The sequence below is a fragment of the Zalophus californianus genome, chromosome 7 (assembly GCF_009762305.2).
Source record: "Zalophus californianus isolate mZalCal1 chromosome 7, mZalCal1.pri.v2, whole genome shotgun sequence".
Taxonomy (NCBI): Eukaryota; Metazoa; Chordata; class Mammalia; order Carnivora; family Otariidae; genus Zalophus; species Zalophus californianus.
Window position 1 is genome coordinate 36,507,274 of NC_045601.1, and position 20,748 is coordinate 36,528,021.

A 20,748-nucleotide genomic window follows, 5' to 3' on the forward strand; every position below is an offset into this window, starting at 1 on the left:
ACATTTAAAGAAGAATGAATACCTATTCTTCTGAAACTGTTCCAAAAAATAGAAATGGAAGGAAAACCTCCAAGCTCATTTTCTGAGGCCAGCATTACCTTGATCCCAAAATCAGACAAAGACCCCATCAAAAAGGAGAATTACAGACCAATATCCCTGATGAATATGGATGCAAAAATTCTCACCAAAATACTAGCCAATAGGATCCAACAGTACATTAGAAGGATTATTCACCACGACCAAGTGGGATTTATTCCTGCACTGCAAGTTTGGTTCAACATTGGCAAATCAATCAATGTGATACAATACATTAATAAAAGAAAGAACAAGAACTATATGGTCCTCTCAATAGATGCAGAAAAAGCATTTGACAAAGTACAGCATCCTTTCTTGATTAAAACTCTTCAGAGTATAGGGATAGAAGGTACATACCTCAATATCATAAAAGCCATTTATGAAAAACCCACAGTGAATATCATTCTCAATGGGGAAAAACTGAGAGCTTTCCCCTAAGGTCAGGAACATGGCAGGGATGTCCACTATCACCACTTCTATTCAACATAGTACTAGAAGTCCTAGCCTCAGCAATCAGACAACAAAAAGAAATAAAAAGCATCCGAATCAGCAAAGAAGTCAAACTCTCACTCTTGGCAGATGATATGATACTTTATGTGGAAAAACCAAAATACCACCCCAAAACTGCTAGAACTCATACAGGAATTCAGTAAATTGGCAGGAGGGTAAAGGTATTTAAACCTTTAACTGGCTTAGTTGCTGAAATACACGCACAAAATTGTCTTAGACACTTTCTTATAACTCAGTTAAACTGAACGTGAGCAGAGACATGCATGTTCAAGCTCATGCACAACCTGGAAATGTTGCTGGGGAGGCATCTCTCCCGGCATTTCCAGGATAGATTGATTTGGCCACGGTCTAGGGAGCCTCTCCATATACTTGGGCTCTGGTACACCTCAATTGAAAGCAAGCACATGGGTTTCTCGTTGTTGTTTTTTCCTTCCATAATAAATATCATTCTTTCCCATGGTCTCTGATTTCCTCTGGCAGAAAGACATCAGCTATCACTGTAGATACAGACCACAAGCTGTCTTAGAAACGCAAGGCGTATGAGGTTGGTCTTCCTCTATGTCCCACTTCTTCTTTATTTAAAGACAGAGGTTTGATATGTTTTCAGAAATCTCTGGAGACAGCTACCTGTGTTGTTCTGCCACATCCAGACACCTACTTGTCAAGGCACTGAAGAGTGCTTTCTGACTCTAGCTAAAAAGGGGAAAGAGGGAGGTGTGCAAGGAGATAATTCTTGCCTGTAAAAAATGAGTTTACTTTTCCAAATAAAATCTAAAATTGGCCATTGTCATTGTGTGATATTAACACCAGCTCTTTTGGCAAGCTTGAAAATACTGGGCTCCATTATAAAAGCTAAAAATGTCCTGGACCTGGAGTTGTTTACCCAGAGTATGAGCTGGTCTAAAGTTACAGAGCCCTGGTTGGAAGAGTGGCTTGAAGGCCGCCTCCAAGTAACTGACGTCACAGTAGTCTCAGCTGCTGCTGTGACACTGAGCTGAACAGCTTTTTGATTTGTGAAAGGGGTGAAGGTTTCAAAGGGACTTGTCAGGACCGCCGCTCTCTTGAATGGTTGGAGGGATTTTGCATTCCCATTTCTTGCAAAGAAGCAAGATTCACCGAGCTGAGACTTTCGTCTTTTAAAAAAAAAAACAAAAAAAACTAGCTATTCTTCCACTGCTAGATTGACCAATGGTGGAACATCCGTAGGATTTCTCCCCAGAGCAAAAAGGTATGTTTCTTTCTAGCAGTTTGAAATCAAGGGACTCATTGTGGCAAAATAGAGAGGGGCTGCTGCTGACGTGGTTTGAACTCTGGGCATTGTTGAAGCAGAGGGTTGGTTCAACATCTGCCTCTTTCAGTGTCTGTGTCTGGGCTTAAAAACAGTGGGCGGGCTGCATAGCGGATTTTACTGACTCCCGGGGAAGAGAGCGTTCAGCTGCTGTGAGTGGGTTTCTCAACTCTGGACTGACAGTGACATCCACCCTCTGAAACTGTTTTTCAAACACTGCTTCTCAGTACTTCGAGCAGCACTTTGTCTGCTGTGGGATTTCACTAAACGTATTTATTAGAATGCTATTTTTCACCAGGATGAAAACTGTTTACATTTATAGAGGAAAGTTCACCCCCCTTGAGACTGTTGGTATTTGAAAATTACAATGAAAAATAAATGTTCATTCAGGCTGATGGTTTGCTCACTCCGTGACTAGTGTTTCTGTCATTTGAGTGGAAGTACGTGACATTCATAACCGGTTAATCTGCAGTTAGCGGGGAACCTTACCACGACATCTTCTGTTGTTTAAGTTGATTAATTTTAGATACTTATTTACCCAAGCCAAACGTTTCTTTCAAAGGTTTTCTAAGTTAAGAGAAGTAAAATCAGTGCGTCTCTATCTCGGAAGTTTTCTTTCTTCTTTTCTTTTGATCTTGGATGTTTTCTAGTGTGAGTATATAACTAGAGAAAAACAAGGAAGGAGAAGATAATCAAATGAGAAGGCAAGAAGGATTTCTTCAGAATTGCATATAGTAGTATTGCTTTGGCCTTTTTGGAACATGAGGAACATGGTGAAATAACTAGAAGTAGCAATGAAAAAATACTCCTTTATGCCCTGCACGAAATCAAATCATGGTTGTCTGAAAGACGCACTTGCTGGTGAAACAGTAGGGGAGGAATAAGGTCTGTTAGTTAGTGGAAATGATGCAAGTGATTTGTAACAGCCTGGAGAAAGGGCTAGAGGGTCTTGGAGGCCAATGGTGCATGATGGGTGTGGGCATGGGAGTTCCCCATCCCTCAAGGTTACAGAGAAGCAAAGCATCTGTAGGGCCAGTTCCACAATTGCTTCTAGGAATTGTGAGATTAACTGTACCTACTGTGTGTAGCATTCTTACATGCCTTTGCAACCTCCTACAAACGAAAAATCTTTGATTATATGGAAAAGTAGCATGTTTAGAAAAAGGAACTAGGAAAGCAAGAAACAAATACTCAGAACAAAGATCTCAGAAGAGAGAAGCAACCATAGAGTCAGCTACCGTAACACTGTCTCCTTTGTTTGGCTGATGTCCAGTTTCCAATGGGGGGATGGTGGTTAAAATGGTAATGACCAAAGTGTAGGAAGAACGGAGCATTCCTCAGACAAAGAAGTGTTACCATGACCAAACTGAGGCTGATTTGGGACATTAGCTTATTGTGAGACTCCTGAGTTGTTCTTAAATGCTGCTTGCTAGGAGGGCAGAAGATAAGCAGAACTAGTTCCCTCCCATCACCAGGCTTAGGCTACCCACTCGCAACCCAACAATTCTGGCTTCCTGCTTCGGCCTCAGGGACGCAGAAGTAGGTTACATGCGTTATGTAATGTTACCTTAGCGTTGTTGAAGGAACGCGTGCATGACTAAGTAATGCAGTTCCCTTGGTCCTTTTACATTTGCTCTAATAAACTTGTATTCTGAATGAAATTCTGCGTGAAGTGAAATGATACAGAGTTGGAGACAGAGGGAGGGATGCAGATCGCAGAAACCCCTCCTTCTCTCCCACATAGATGCCAATATCTGTGGGCAAGAAGAGTGACAACTAGGAACAAGGAGAACGTTTGTATCTGCCTCAGTAGAGAGCACTGAAATTGAGTTTTAGAATCTGCTGAACCACTTTACTCCATAACTTTTCATTATAGGACATTATGTCCCTACAAAGTGGCCCCAGTAATTGGATTTTTAAAAATATTTAAGGAGAATTATAATAAAAGCAGTTTTATGTAAGATTTGTCTATTCCAATTTTTATTTATAAAAAATTGCCTAAATATTCAATATGCCATGTATTCTTAAAATACTTGAAAAATACTGAGGGCACAAGAAAGTCATTGAAAATACGAGAGTTTGCAAAATTAGATTTGTTTCTATTAATTTTCTAATTAAATAAAGGTGAAACTCATCAGTTTTATTCCAGAGGAAAAAAACATAAAGAAGGGAAAATGAAGGCAAGGAAGGAGGGGGGGAGAGAAGAAAAGGAAAAGAGGGAAGGACAGAAGGAAGAAAACAAGAAACAGGCATTTATTGAGCACCCATTATGATTCAAAACCATGTGAGGCACTTCTATTAAGCATTCTCTCTCTTTTGTTCGTGTACTCCTCACTACTACTCTATGGACCCCATTTTATTTCTTGAGGAGAAAGCAATAAATTCAGTCATATTAAGTTTGACATTTATGACATGACATAGATGCTAGGAAGGCCACATAAATCCTCCCACAAAAATTGGCACAGATACTACTCTATAGGAATTTTCTTTCAAAAGCCTGTTTTTGATCCATAACCATTACATTTCCTGGCACTGGATTTTGCTCTGGCCCTGGAAACGGGAAGCTCTGTAGATTGGCTCCGATCCATAGTAAGTGATGAGTTTGGCTCTTTGCAGTTAAGAGCAGGATTCTGTCTGCTTTGGGAACATTACCTGGGTTCATGTATACTGCTGTTACAAGGAACAAGCCTGAGTTAGAGTTTTCCTGGATGATCTTCAGGTAGGTTTTTTTTTTTTTTTAAAGGAATAATCTGATGCCTTTTAACCTTGGTCTGGAAGTGGTTCAAAAAGAGCAATAGAAAGAAAAACTGGAGGGGTGCCTGGATGGCTCAGTTGGTTAAGCGTCTGCCTTGGGCTCAAGTCATGATCTCAGGGTCTTAGGATCTCAGCAGGGAGCCTGCTTCTCCCTCTCCCCTGCCCCTACTCCTGTTTTTCTCTCTCTCAGATAAATAAAATCTAAAAAAAAAAAAAAAAGAGAGAGAAAGAAAAAGAAAGAAAGAGAGAGAAAGAAAGAGAGAGAAAGAAGGAAAGAGAGAAAGAAAAAGAAAGAGAAAGAAAGAAAGAAAGAAAGAAAGAAAGAGAGAGAAAGAAAGAAAGAAAGAGAGAAAGAAAGAAAGAAAGAAAGAGAGAAAGAAAGAAAGAGAGAAAGAAAGAAAGAAAGAGAGAAAGAAAGAAAGAAAGAGAGAAAGAAAGAGAGAAAGAAAGAAAGAAAGAAAGAAAGAAAAAGAAGGAAAGATGGGAGCCATTTGCTGTGTAATTGTAGGAGAAACTTTATGATGATTTCTGACTATTTCCAGTGCTTAGAAACAGGACGAAACACGGAGTGTCATAGCACCTCTTTTCCAGGTAGCTTGAAATTAGTCTGCTGCCTTTCTATAATTTTCTTGGTTCCCTTTGCAACTACATCGTGAGGTCTTAAACTACTCCACTCTCCCTAAGAAGTCCCAGTGTTAGGTACCTGTTAGTAAGCAAGAGAGTTTCAGCTCACAGTTAATTACATAGAGTTTTAAAGCAGTCTGCCAGTCAAACAACAGGCACCATCTGCATTTCCTGTGAACAGTTATTAGATGAACTTCAAAAGATTACTAGGTAATCAAGATTAATGGCAGATTCACTGAAATAAGAAAAAAAATTGTCTATATTCTTCACTATCTTCATTTTGTTAGGTCTTCATCGATGTATCTATCTGAGGCAGTTTGCTTTGGCTATGGCAGGTTCTGTGGTCACCAGTCTCCGGCTCACAGGTGTGAAAGGTAGCAAAAGGGCAGAAAGATGGACGGTGAAGAGGGAAAATGAGACTAGAAAAAGAGCATGGCTAAGTGGATAAAAGGAGACATGGGAGCATCTCAAATCTGAAATTAACTTCTTTTCTTGACTGAATTAGTCACAGGATTATGACTGTCAAAGAAGTAGGTAAAAATGATGACGCGTCTGTAGCAAATTGTTTTAAGAGAATAACAATGTAGATAGCAATATTTATAGGCTGTTTTTGAAGGTAGAGCCCTGCATATAGCACTGACATTTTTTTTATCCTTATTAGTCTATTATAATTCATTGATAGATTGCAACTCAAAAAAATATGTTTGGAGCTGTTTACCCCTTGGACATGCATGTTCAGAACAGTCTGATAAAAATAATAAATTAGTCTTCAATGTTTATCTTACATTTGGGACTCGAAATACGTGGCCATCTTCTGCTGCTACTAAATGGGGCTTGCTGCGTAGTTATGTCGGCTTCGTCCCACAGCTCCAGCACCCAAGCAGCTATTGACTCTGGGGGCACTGTGCTCATAATTAGCAGTAGCCGCCACCTGGTAGTGTAACACATTCCAGTCACGGCCTAGAAAACTGAAGAGCTAGACTTCTAATAGACAATTATCTTTGATGGTGATTCAAACATTTTAAATATTCTTTTCCACCCACTAAAAAATATCAGTCTGTCTTTTTTCAATTTCTTTTTTTTTAAAGTAGGCTTTACACCCAACATGGGGCTTGAACTCACGACCCCGAGATCAAGAGTCACACACTCCCCTGACCACGCCAGCTAGGTGCCCCATATGACCTTCTTAATAAAAATTATTTTTAGTAGAGGGGCGCCTGGGTGGCTCAGTCGTTAAGCATCTGCCTTGGGCTCAGGTCATGATCCCAGGGTCCTGGGATCGAGCCCCACATCGGGCTCCCGGCTCCACGGGAAGCCTGCTTCTCCCTCTCCTACTCCCCCTGCTTGTGGTCCCTCTCTTGCTGTGTCTCTCTCTGTCAAATAAATAAAATCTTAAAGAATATATATATATATATACATTTTTAGTAGAAGTCAGACCAAGATTTTTTAAAGGAAAAACTAGGGAAAATGTTTAAATTTCTCAAACTATTTTGCATACCCTATGTCATTTAATCTTTGTAACAACCCTTTAAATAGCCTCATTTTAATGTAAATAAACTAAGTCTCAGAAATTTTAGATGACTTATAACAGTTACCAATCTGGTATTTTACGTTGCATCTTCAGGGGCGCCTGGGTGGCTCCGTCGGTTGAGCGTCCAACTCTTGATTTCAGCTCAGGTCATGATCTCAGGGTCCTGAGATGGAGCCCCGCGTGGGGCTCTGTGCTGGGCGTGGGGCCTGCTTAAAATTCTCTCTCTCTCTCTGCCCCTGCCAACTGCACGCATGCGCCATCTAAATAAATAAATAAATACTAAATAAATAAATTGCCTCTTCAAACCCTAAATACACATACTCTGAGTGCTAGAAATCTAAATATTTCAGCCACTGCTTACTGTGATCAAGGATATTCTTGCAAACGAGCAAAGTGTTTTCTTCAGTGTTCTGTATTCCATAGCCTAAACAGATTCTGGTATATGGTCCATTAGAAGCAAAAGAGAGAATGGATGGCTTTGCTGATTTTACGTTTTACTTGATGAACTAAAATAATGAAAATATTTTTATTATGTAGTTTGGTTTTTTTGCAGCTACATCCGTCCCAGACTGACAACCAACTCAGGGGTCTTATTAATACAGTCATCACGTTTGGCCTGGGCTTGCAACTCTGAATATAAAATGGAGACCGTGGTCCTGTACTGCTTCAGGACTTCAGTTCACAGAAACACGATCTGGTTGCTTCAAAATGGGAGTAATTCTGTTGCAGCAGAATCTACCGCGGTCATATAGCTACGACCATACAGTGGAATTTCATACTTCTACTCTTAGTCCCAAAAATTCCATCTTTAGATTAGGTGCTTGGTGAAATGAATGCTTCCATCTCACATATGCATTTAGCTATAATTTTGCTGACTGATTTCAGAAAGGGGGAAGAACCCATTTGAGAAAGGGAGAAAAAATCCCTTTGGACAATAATACGTTTTGACTGTGTTAGTTCTTTTTTCCCCTTTTTTTAATTAAGTAGGCTCCATGCCCCACATGGAGCCCCATGCAGGGCTTAAACTCAAGACCCTGAGATCAAGACCCGAGAAGAGATCAAAAGTCAGTGTTACTTAATCAACTGAACCACCCAGGTGTCCCAACTTTGTTAGTTCTTCTTAAGCAGATTGTTAATCATCTCCTCTCTTCTTTTAAGTACAGTTTTCCTATAGTTTGTTTATGTCGATGGCTCTTAACAAAATGATAACATGTTTCCAAAAAGCAAACGGATTTGGAACTCTTTCTCCTTATGTTTATATTAGGCTTTATTTTAAAGGCAAGTGAGACTGCTTCAAATAAAACAACTCCAAGCTTCCAAGAAACAGTTAAGAAGGCAGAGACAAGCAGAAATACCCCTTCACTAACACTCACACGGTTGCCATGGACCTGCATAAGCAGTGGGAGAACACAGAAGCTAACTGGCACAAGGAAAAGATGGAATTACTGGACCAGTTTGACAATGAAAGGAAGGAATGGGAGAGTCAATGGAAAATCATGCAGAAGAAGATAGAAGAGGTACAAACTGATTTGTTTTGAATACACTGAAAGCTCAGAATGAAAATTCTCTTTGAAATTTGTGTTGTATTGAAAGCTGATTCTGTTTTCCTTATTCTACCTAAGAGATGCATGTCTCAATGACATTTACTAGACCAAAAATAGCAGAACCTTATCCAGTGGTATTGAAGGGACTAAGCTTTTTTTTTTTATAGCCCTGCATGAAAATTAAGAACTTAAAACGTCATTCTAAAGTGTATCAATTTATTATTTTGTGCCTAAAGTGCCTTGGTATCAAAAGTGAGTTGTTTTTCTTTGTTTGTTTGTTTGTTTTTGCATGAGTTTTCAAACACAAGGTCCAGGAGGAGAATATAAGAAAAACATAATTGGTGGAACATATATTAGCAAAATTACAATTGGGCATTAAAGTACAGATCTTTCCTGAAATGATTTATGAATCATGTCTACTAAACGAAATTACATATTAGATAATTCAGTATAATCAAAAGGAGTGTCCTTATATCAACATGGCAGTGGACATGATATTTATTCTGGCAGAATGTGCCACATTTATTGGCACATTTGTTAGGAAAGGGGTTATGAAAAACAACGTGCCATGACTCTGATACAAATAGTCATTTTATCCCCATTAAACTATCTCTGGCCCTGGAATATTTCCTTTAAGTATTTACATTGATGTATTTTTGAGCTGGTTTCAACTGAAAATTATTTCTACTTATCTTGCATTCTTCTAGTGACATCCATCTTGTCATGTGGTTTGTGCACATTGCCAAAGTGATTCTTTTAACAGACTCCTTGGCCTTTATTCATAGGCAGTCAAAACTGGTGCTTTATGTGTTTATAGTGTAAATATTTTTCTTATTAACACCCATGTAATTGGTTGTGAATAAAATATAAATCAGCACGCTACGAGGAAAAATTTAAAAGAGTAACTATTAAACTGTTCCTGTAACAGAGCTGAGAAGGCAGGCATGTAGTGTATGATTCGACTGAAACAAGAATCCACCGCTCATACCTCTGTAGTTGGAAAATGTGTTTTGCTTATTCTCTTAACTCCTCTTTATCCAGAGACTAAGGGTGGATCAACAAGGAGATGTCTAAGTCAAATCAGAATCCAAAACTCCAAACAGAAACCTGAATTCATGGGTCATTGTTTCCCAAAGATTTGGAAGACCAGATAATTCTAGCATCCAAGTGGGGCGCCTGGGTGGCTCAGTCATTAAGCATCTGCCTTTGGCTCAGGTCATGATCCCAGGGTCCTGGGATCCAGCCCTGCATCGGGCTCCCTGCTCAGTGGGGAGCCTCCTTCTCCCTCTCCCACTCCCCCTGCTTGTGTTCCCTCTCTCGCTGTGTCTCTCTTTGTCAAATAAATAAATAAAATCTTTTAAAAAACATTCTAGCATCCAAGCAAAAAAAATTAAAGGAGTCAGGATTAGTCTAGCCAATTGTTTAAGCCATGTGGCTAAAATAATCTGCTGTCAGGTTAGATATTTTATTGTCAAATAATTATTCTGACAACTCTGTAGATTCCGTCTATGGTAAATATTAGCCTTCTCAATGAGCAGGCCTTAAATGTATTTTAAACATAGGATGATAGTTTACAGAAATACTGTTCTTTCTGCATCAAGGAGATAGAGGGCTGCAATACATTTTCTTCATCTTGGATAGTAGCCATGGTGCTATTTATGTCTTGCTGCCTGACATAGACAGCTCCATTACTGGGAATACGTTTGAATAATGTGCTTACCCAGAATACCCATAGATGATGCTCTTTCATACCTGAATACTAGCATTGTGCTCCCTTTATCATACTAATACATATTTCTTTTCCACTCTCAGCTCTGTAGCCTATAGGAATGTACCTTTAATACATCCGTCTTATAGGCTACAAACGAGGGTAGGAAAATTTGAGGAAAACAGGAGAAAAGTGTTCTCACATGTCACAGAGAATCAAGACATTTTTTAAACTAAAATTAAACATCAACACTTCAAAAAATTATAACATGCTGCAAGCATAATAGACTGTATTTGTTTAACATATATCACTAAGTTGTATGTATTAACTCAGGCACAAGTTATTAAGCCATGTAAAAGAATTGTGGATTCACAAATGTGCACATGTGACTTGGTTCCAAAAGATATCTTCCAGTGAGAGGATCCAGTGTTGAGTGTTAAGATGCTAATGATTCTTTGCTCAGCCACTATCCACAATCATTGCATTTGCTATTGCAAAACCCAGGTGTATATGCTATTGCAAAACCCAGATGTATTTGAAAACTGGGGTAATCCAGATAGAAACCCTAGATAGAGTTCTTAGGTTTCTGGGAATTCTTTTTTTTTTTTTAATCACACTGCAATCTTTTCTGCTTGTTTTGTTCAAATGATCAGAGAACCATAAACAAGTGCTGGGTATGAAGTAACACAGATTTTCTTGTACAAAATAATTTGTTTTCTATCAATAGCATATTATTTGCTTATCCATACCTCACTTAAATCCCAAGAGAATTTAAGATGTATATAAAACTTTACATAAGGTAAAGTATTTCACAACAAAAAAAAACGTTGAGATAAAGACAGGAGGAAGGATCTTATGTGAATTGCATGCAGCAAGTCTATCTTTCTAGTAACTAACATAAAAATTAGCAGATGCATATTTTTCAATATTCAGAAGACAAAGGCAAACCTGTTTCCCAGGAATAGTACTGTTGTCCCTGACTTTGAAAATAAGGCAATTTTGTTTTCACCTATAGCTCCTTAAAAAGAGGACAATGTCACCATAAGCATCCTTAGGTTTAACATGAACTTTTGAGGGTCACTTTTGAGGGTATAATATCTCTCAATGTCAGCCCAAATCATAATGCCCACAATAGCTCATAACAAGTAATTTTATGAGGGCCAACATGATTGCTCCATGGCTGTAATTTGATGCTATCCTGAGATCATCCAATGATAGATGTGTAAGTATCTATGGAAATATATGTACTGTGTAAACTTCAGGCACCAACTATGCCTAGTGCTTCTCTCTGAGATTTGGGCAAATATTGAACGACAATAAATTTGTTGTTATACTCCTTGAATAATAGATGTGGTGTAGATATATGTTGTGGCCGTAAAATGTAGTCATTTGCTTAAATAGTTATCCGACAGACTCCTTTGAAATTTGCCAAGCTTTCCCACAGCTCAAGTCTAAAGAGAAAGGCCACTTACTTCCTCTATTTAGGGGTGAGTTGTGTGAGTGCCTGGAGGTAAAACTAAACTCTCATCAAGAAATAATTTGGGATCCACTTTAACATAGACTAATACATGATGGAAGCCTTAGAGTTCTAATACCACATAGGACAGGGTCACATGTGTTTTAATCAGGATGAGAAATCTTTTTTGAAAAAAAAATCTCTTTTTAAAAATAAATCTCAGTAATACCTAACAATACGTCAATAACACCAGCATAACTTCCAAAGGAAACATCCTTTGGTTGCACAATGTCTACTGGGGGAATGGAATGAACTAGCATACTATATGATACTGTCAACTATTTAGACACTTGAATGTTGGCATGCAAGTGGAATCACATATTTTTAAAACATCACTTTAATATCAGTTAAACTCTTGCTTTTCTCTGAAAGCAATTAGAGAGCATGACCAGTAATTGATTCAGGACGTTCCAACTTTGTAACAGTGCTTCTGCATCATTATGACATGTTTCTATAGGAGCAGGTTTATTTTTGAATGAGTTTGATTTCTACATAGAGGTATAAAAATTACCCTCCATAGTTTGACCTACTAAGAGTAGTCCTTATGGTTCATCAGAGTTGTTCTGGCTGATCAGATTTTAGAGGCATGAGCGTTAATACCCCAGGGTACTTAGTATATCATGATATGGCAAAGAGAACTCAAAATAGTGTGCTTCGTATTCAAAATGTTGACAAAGTAAATTAGGGGGAGAAAAAGTTTTCTCTTCATTTTCTTTGCAGCTTTGCCATGAAGTAAAGCTTCGGAGGAAAATCAACGTGAATGAACGTGCTAAGATCATCAGTCATGATCGTGAGAAAGCAGTTCAAGATCAAGTGCTGGAATCTTCTCCAAATTACCCCAGTTCAGGACGATGTGAATTTACAAGGATGAATTACCGGGATGGTCTGGAAAAAGAAAATAAAACAGAGCAGCGCTTACTCTGTGAAGGAAATGAAATGTGTAAGGAACAAAAAGCAACAAAAAAATCAAAAGTAGGGTTTATGGATCCTTTGGCCACAGATAACCAAAGAGAATGTGAGGCGTGCCCTGGTCTGAGGACTTTGAGGGAAGAGGGCAGGAGCTGCTCTGGGGCCCTCAACTTGGTAAGTAAGATTGTGATTGGCCTAGAACTGTTTCTACAGAAATATTTATATTTCAAAGCGCTAACATACTATTGCTTATATGTATAAAGGCTCTTGAAGAACTTGCCAAAGTTAGTGAAGAATTATGCAGCTTTCAAGAGGAAATCCGAAAGCGGTCTAACCACAGAAGGTGGGCTGGTATATCTATGATTATTTTATATCAGAAAATCAAGAGAAATACTGTTTTCAGTGAATGAATCCAAACTGCCTCCTCTTTATATTTGGTTAGTGTGAATTAACAATGAGTTATTAAAATCTGTTATCTTAGATAGGGGATAAAGACTTTAATTGAATATTTCTCTGTTTGCTAATTCCTAAGCCAAATCTTCTCATTCTCTCCATAATTTGACTGTGAGGAATACTGCACTCTTTTGGTGTTTGGTTAAGGAACACTTTCCAGAACAAAGTAACAAGTACCTTCTAAATGTAGTTCTTTTTAATTTTGAGTGGCCAGTGGACGAGTACACAGCAAGGCTAATCCAGTTAAATATATCTTAAGATTTAACAATGTGGAGTTTTAATTATATAATGATGTTCTACTGAAGTAGTTTACACCTAAGAGTCATTTATTTCTCTACATTTATTATGTATTTAGTGGAAGCATACATAATTCTTAGAACAAAATATTCTAAATATGTATACACACATATACAATGATATTTAAAAAATGCTGTTTCCGTTTAGAAGCACCTATATAACTGTAAAAGTAAGTTTTCACCAAATTAAAAAATAAATTGGAATTCTCTGCAAGGTAAGTAAAAATGGATTGTTCTAGGATCAAGATATTTCTCCTAATGAGGGGTGTGTCCCTCTTAGAATCAGTAGCAGTGTGTACCCTTATCGCTCTTTAGCTCTTAGGAGGCTCTGAAAGAATTTTTGTATTGACTTCCAATAGACTTTTTTATTCAACTATATTTTATATGTAACTTTACCCTCTACCTGCCCATTTTGCTTTTGCCTACCATTCTCTATTATTGAGAATGATTATCTGCACTTTATTGCATTCTATCTTGTAACATTTTACAAGCTGAAGAGATATAAATATGATTTATATTTATCAGTATGATCAATTTAATTTGTGAATTTATATTGTTGCTCTATTTAGGTTTTTTGTTTTGATTGAACTTAGAAAAGACTCACTTGCCAATTTTCTTTTACAAACCACAGCTGGTATAAAGTTCTCCTTGTTATTCCATACACTTTAGAAAAAAGTTCAAAATCCTTAGTGTGTAATTCAAATACATTACAATTCAACCTAATGTTTCTTTCATCATTCCCACTCTGCTTTATGATCCAGCGATACCAAAGTACTCTCTATTCCTTGAAGAGCCCACTATTTTTATTGTGGCTCACTTTGCCTATATGCCCTTTACTCGTCCAAAAAATTCTTACTTTTGTTTCAAGCCCAAATGGCACATTCCATTTGGTATTACTCATGTTTCACTGAGCTTGTATTCAGATTTTTGTCATACTTCTTAGCTTAGAATGTCATTTCAAATTCAAGAGAAGGAAGTTGAGCTCACATGGCATAATGACTAGGCGTTCAGTAGGTAGAGCAGAGGTGAAGGCAATGGTAGGAGAGAACTTGGAGAAATGGGAATGCCAGTGGCAGACACCCAAGAGACTACACAGTCTAGTCTGAGTGGAAGAGACAGTTTGGGAATATAATGGAAAGATAGCTTGGGTCAGAGCATGTAGACCATGAATGTACCACTGAGAAGTGAGCTTTATCCTACAGGAAAAAGGACTTGGAGGTTTTGACTAGAGAATTTATAGGAAAATGCTGTTTGAGGAAGTTGGGAGTCCTTTTCTTATTGCAGACATTCATTGCTTAAGCCATGGTTTCTTTTGAGAACTTGTCCTAAATAAAATTATCACTAATATATCATGTTTTATAACTGTTTAGGATGAAGTCAGATTCTTTTCTTCAGGAAATGCCAAATGTAATGAATATGCCTCACAGAGACCACATGATCAACCATGGCCAGGGCATTCTTCCCATCGATTTAGAAAAAGAAAAGCAGAAAAATAGAAGGAATCTAAGCACCACCGTGCTCCAAAGCAACTCTAGGAAAACATGTGAACTTGATACAATTAATCTGCAAAGAAATGAAATTCCACCACTTCCACCTCCAAGAAGCACATCTCGAAGTTTTCCCAGCTTATATTCTGAACAAGCTCATGAAAGTTTGAAGGGAAGTTTAGACCACAATAGCCAGGTGGCCCAGGAGGGTCAAGCGGAAAGGAACTGCAGTCCTGATTTCCTTTGGAGGCACAATGAGATGTCTATGCTGTGTCTAGATGAAGGGAAGACTTTGAAAGATGGTATCACGTTTCCTTCTTTGGCACCCAAAGCCAAAATAGATAACAAGCCTCCATGTAATGAAAATGTTGGACTTAGCATGTGGTCGTATGACACTGGGATCAGTGCAAAAAATAGTCCCTCTCCATTGTGGTTTCAGAAAACCTGCTCGACTCCCAATAAGCCACAGTGTGAAAAGATGATTCCAGATCACCCTACTAAATCTCATCCTGATCTTCATATAAGCAATGACTATAGCTCCTCGGTGACAGAGAGCAATGGCCCACTTAAAAGTTTCAGTTGTGGTTTTAAGAGGACAACTAGGAATGAAAAACTGGCAGCAAAGACTGATGAATTTAACAGAATCGTATTTAGAACAGATAGAAATTGTCAGGCAATACAGCAAAATCAGAGCTACTCAGAATCATCTGAAGATTGTAAACCCTGTGAGACCTTAACTACTCATACAGATAACATATCAGAAAATGATAATGTGTCTGACATTCTGAAAACCAGTGCCCACGTGCCTGTGCCCAGAGAAAATGTGCCTGACAATCCCACCAAAATACCCACAACAGGCCTAGTCAGACAAATGCAGGAACACATGAGCCCCAGCAGTTACCGGAGTATGCTCCAAGAGCATGACTGGAGACCCAGTAATTTGTCTGGCCGGCCAAGATCAGCAGATCCTAGGTCAAATTATGGTGTTGTGGAAAAGCTGCTGAAAACCTATGAGACATCAACAGGGTCTGCATTGCAAAATTCTAAATGCTTCCAGGATAACTGGACCAGATGTAATTCTGATGTCAGCAGTGGACCCACATTAAGTCAGCAGTTAGAAAGACTTCAGTTAGAACAAGAGTTTCAGCAAAAGCCAGCTATGTGTGGAGCACAGCAAGTAAAGCGAGGAGTAGATTGGAGAAAGATAACAGAGGTGAGAAAGTGATTAACGTATGTTGGGAGAACTGCATCCATACGTAGCAGTGGCTCAGAGTTCAGTCGATTGCCCATATGTAAATAGAATGGAGGCACATATTTTGGCATCTTCTTAACTTCTCGACCCTTTATTTGTGACTAAGTGTAAACCTTAGGATTGTAACTCAATATGAACTTCTTAAAATACATTTTTTTAAGATTGGGAATAGTACATTATAACTTCTTTAAAATTCTGAAATGGGACAACACAAATAAAATAAATGGACTCAAGAACCTCAAGAAGGTCCAATGTTTGCTGTAAGTTTCTTTCTTGAAAAAACATTCCAAATGCATATTTATTGGTTTATAGAGTTTTATTCTTTTAGTGTTTATATTTTAAAAAGAGTATTGGAAATATTTTAAAAATAATTTCTTGCACTTTTCAGTTGTTGGCTATGATTGGTTCAGTCATTCCCAGCATTTGATTCATGTTCTTTCTCATGGGATTAGTCACATGGATGTGACTATGGGTCTAACACATCATAAAATAATGCCTCATAAAGGTCTCTTATTTGTGGAGCAGAAAGGCAGTACATGGAAATAAAATGATATTATAGCTTAAAAATGTTTAAGGTCATTCTTATTTGTGTAAATTCCTAACATGAAAGTTGTCCCCCCCCCAAAAAATAAACTGTTATTCTTTTTTTGTTCCAGTCTGTTTGCAAAAGAATATAGTTTTCTTTAGCTATAGGAGGAAAAGATGTTGAAGAGATTGGTATTTACAACAAAAACTATCCAACAATCCCTTTTTATGCATAATTTACAAAAAGTTACATGGTGACAGATTGTTATAATTAGCTAATATTTCAAAAAATCATACTTTTGCAAAATGCAGTGTGTTTGCAGTGTAGTTTTAAGCTATGCAGGAGGTTGCCTCCTTCTGGTGTGAAAATTATTTTTATGTGGCTTTCAACCCCATAAAAATACCAGTTTTTATCCATTTTACCAGAAACCTTGCCTGTTTGGACAAGGTACAAATAGTTACCCTGGTTTTGTATTTCTCCATTTTTTAGTTGAGTCCATAAATACGTGGGGAGCCCTATAAGCTTCGGATGGCAAATGGAAATGTATAAAATAACCAGTTAAATATTCATCAGCTACATTTTTTGCATTGGTTGGGGGTTTGGGAGGGGCCCTCTATGGTAGATTCTTAAGAGTAGTTCTTCATCCCCTCCCCCAACCTGCTGCCAGAGCAAATCTAAAAAAGTAAGATTCCAAAGCGAGAAAAATAAATTGCAGGTTATTGTCATAGAAATAGAGGCCATCTTACTACCCATCTGGGATGAAAGAGCATAGGCTTTGTTAAGAAAGTCAATAATAATACTGGTGTAAAATGTGTGGTGGAAACTTTTTAATTTTTTTTTTAACTGCAAGTGTCTAAGAATGTTTTTCTTCCATTAAAACAGAAAGAAAGAAAAGAAAGAAGACATGAAAGAAAAGGAAGGGACAGGAAGGAAAAGGTTTTAAGTCATCCGATGATGCCCAATATAGATAATGATTCTGTATTAGTAATTACAATGAAGTTATATTTTGAAGTATTTTAGTGATAATTTTGAAACTTTTGAGAAATAGTTATAGTGGTTCTTGGTGGGGAAAAAAGATAGCATCAGACAAATCATTTGGTGATCTGTGTGCCTTTTGCTTATGACCTCTGAAAGTGCCAATAACTTGACATAAATGAGCATGGTTTCTTTTATAAATTATTATCTTTTTGTATCTTTTGTATCTATTATACAACCTAGTATCCCACTAAGAAACATCTATAATTCCATCATTAAAGTTATCTAACAGAAACTTTTGAATCCTGAACTCATAATTAGTTGTAAAAAGAGATCAGTTGTATTAAAATTTGGCACTGTGAAAAGATCTACAAGATTATCAAATGCCATATTCCTTATTAAAAGTGAATTGCTTTTGATTCAAGACCACAAATATTAGACAATTACCTTCTTCAGTTATCCATGCTTCTACTTGCTTGTAAATATGCTAATACATTAACCTTGTAGGTGGGATCCGTAATATATATTCAGCCCATTGTTGGTGCCTGTATAGTGAAATGGATGTCTTCCTTTGTCTCTTAGGAAGCCATGGCAGTGAAATCTTCACATGGAAAAGGGTTTTCCCGACCTGCTAGACCAGCAAATCGCCGTCTCCCATCTAGATGGGCCTCGAGATCTCCATCAGCGCCCCCTGCCTTGCGGAGAACTGCTCCCAGTTATACCATTTCTCTGCGATCTGCAGCGTCGATGGTCTGAGTCCCTGGCCTGGATTGCTAGATGACAAAAGTCCTAATTGCCAAACAGAGCATTCGGAGTGTTTACAGCCAATCCTGTCTCTTCTCTGTCTTTCAAGATCACTGGGACAAACAATTTAAATCTTAACTTCTCATCAGTCTTCAGTGTTTTTAATCTATGGAATAATTATCTTCCTGTATTTTGATTTCTTAGATCAGAATTTCTTAATGCCATCCTCATTAATTTGCCAATATGATTTAAGTTGAAACAGTGTACTATATTGTATATTCTAACTTTCTTGCAAGTGGCAGAAAGCAAGGTTATGTGCATGGCCATGTGTTTGTAGATGCATGTGTTGAAATAGGAAGTATCCTAGTATGTATTTAGATAAGAAAAATGTATGTGCTAGTGTTGACTTTGAAATTATAACATGTAAACCTATGTATCTTTCTGTTTATTTAAAATTTTTGAAAATATACAGTACTATTTATATTTTGTATACCTTTTAATAGGTATCCACTTAAGGCATTTGAGGTACATATATTAACTAACCACTTTCTTGACCCCAACTACATTGAAAAATAAGAATTGTACACATTAATAACATTTGGTAGATTTCTAAATACCACTCATAGTTTCTTAACCGATGTAAGGATGGACTAATATCATTAATCTCCTTGTTTACTCTCTTAAATAAATAAAATTGTCACAGGTTTAATAGTTCAGGCTTGTAAAGCAAACATAAAATGTTCACAAAATCTTTTGTATATCATTCGGTAGTCTATTATGGCTTTAACTGAGTACTTGATCCCCAGAGCCATATCATGAGACTGCCTTAGAAACAACAGGACTTAAAAATGAACTTACTTGGAATCCTTAAATAGGATATGAAAAGAAATTCAGTTATGTTGAATTCTACTTTTTTGTTAAATTGTATAGATTTTAGTTAAGCTCCTTTATTTGAAGTCATATTTAGAGGTAAGTCATTTCCTTTTTCTTTTTTCTAACTTTTCCCTAAAATTAGTAGGTAAAAAACTGATTCACTTTTTTTATTAACAAGAAAGATTAGGAATGATATTTGAGAGCTGAATTATAATATATTTCTTATAGTGTGCTACATAAAAAAAGCCTTAAACTAAACTTTGGCATCCATGAGTAGCATAAGGAACAGAAATGTGTATTTTGGCCACAGTTCGCATCCAGTGAACACATAAGATCTATGTTGAGACTGAAGAAAGTATGAATGTTGAGGTGCTTGGAATTTTACATGGAAGATCTTAGAAGCAACTTTGCTCTCCATTGTCTCTCTATAAAACCAACTTTGGTATTAGATATGAATTCTATTTAAGTTTTTCTTTTACTACCAGAAAGGTTAAAAAAGTCTAGTGACTTAAGTATTCAAAGACCTTCTTCTTATGATATATTCTAACAATTAAGAAAAATTCATTGCATTATACATCATGACCTGAGGTAAAGTAAATAATTTCCAAATCCCAGACTGCCTTAAAAGGCTCGAGACTGTTTGTTGTGTGGTGATAGACAGATTCATGCTTCCCAATAAGGAAAGTTTATAGGAGTTGAGATGAATTAAACTTCTAGAATATGAAGTTGGAGCAAATGATAAGGAAGGGCTAGAGATCCACTCTTTTCTGGAATAGGTTGAGGAGAATAGGTATAAACTCTTTAGATATTTGGTAGAATTTGCCTGTGAAGCCATCTGGTCCTGGACTTCTGTTTGTTGGGAGTTTTCTGGTTACTGATTCAATTTTTTTGCTGGTAATTGGTCTGTTTAAATTTTCTATTTCTTCCTGTTTCAGTTTTGGTAGGGTATATGTTTCTAGGAATTTGTCCCTTTCTTCTAGATTGTCCAGTTTGTTGGCATATAGTTTTTCGTAATATTCTCTTATAATTGTTTCTATTTCTGTGGTGTTTAGATCCACTCTTTTAATTCTTGTTTCTTTCAGGAATATCCTTTTCCATAGGAAACCTATCAGAGAAAAGTAACCTAGACACCAAGTCATGTCACTTATATTATATGCTTTTCATCTAGAAGGTTGGGGAGGAAAGGGAAGTGGTAGCCTGTGGCATACAATGATGGTCCTGTTAGGAAGATGCTGCTATGTGGTAGTCTGTGGCATAACTGTGATGGACCCATTAGGAAGGTGCTGCTATGTTACATTGGAGAGACTGCCCAAGAACTGGGCAACATACCTGCTCCCCTCCATCACTACATCCCAGGTAGTCTGATGGGGCTCTATGCTTCCTACCTTTAACTACAAGTCAAAATATTGAGGATCTCTTTTCAAAAATTTGATTCCTGACCTCATCCCATAATTACTAAAGCAGAATTTCCAGGGGTACAGAGGGGGATCTGGAGTCTAATAAAACAATAACAACAACAAAAAGAAAGCAAAATATTTGATGATTAGAGAGATTTGGAAGCAGTGACATTGATTGATACTCAAATAGTTGGGCACCATTGGGTAGTCATGTTACTTCCCTGGGACTTGCTTTTGTTACCTGTAAAAGAAAAGGGTTATATTATCAGGCATACAATTTTTAAGT

General features: G+C 37.4%; 1 protein-coding gene across 2 annotated transcripts in view; it reads left to right on the top strand.

Annotated features, from left to right (window-relative positions):
• Window positions 1-19,964, top strand: part of KIAA0408 (KIAA0408 ortholog) — a 32,981-nt gene extending 13,017 nt beyond the window's left edge. The window contains exons 1-6 of one of the 2 annotated variants that reach the window (XM_027603290.2): window positions 1,473-1,813; window positions 8,047-8,299; window positions 12,271-12,633; window positions 12,723-12,802; window positions 14,579-15,908; window positions 18,031-19,964. In XM_027603290.2, coding sequence (XP_027459091.2) covers window positions 8,165-8,299; window positions 12,271-12,633; window positions 12,723-12,802; window positions 14,579-15,908; window positions 18,031-18,204 — 2,082 coding nt within the window. In that variant the 5' untranslated portion in view covers window positions 1,473-1,813; window positions 8,047-8,164 and the 3' untranslated portion in view covers window positions 18,205-19,964. Of the gene's footprint in view, window positions 1-1,472; window positions 1,814-8,046; window positions 8,300-12,270; window positions 12,634-12,722; window positions 12,803-14,578; window positions 15,909-18,030 lie in introns of those variants that run through there. The other variant, XM_027603291.2, reaches the window with a different exon arrangement.
• The last annotated feature ends 784 nt before the right edge of the window (window positions 19,965-20,748 follow it).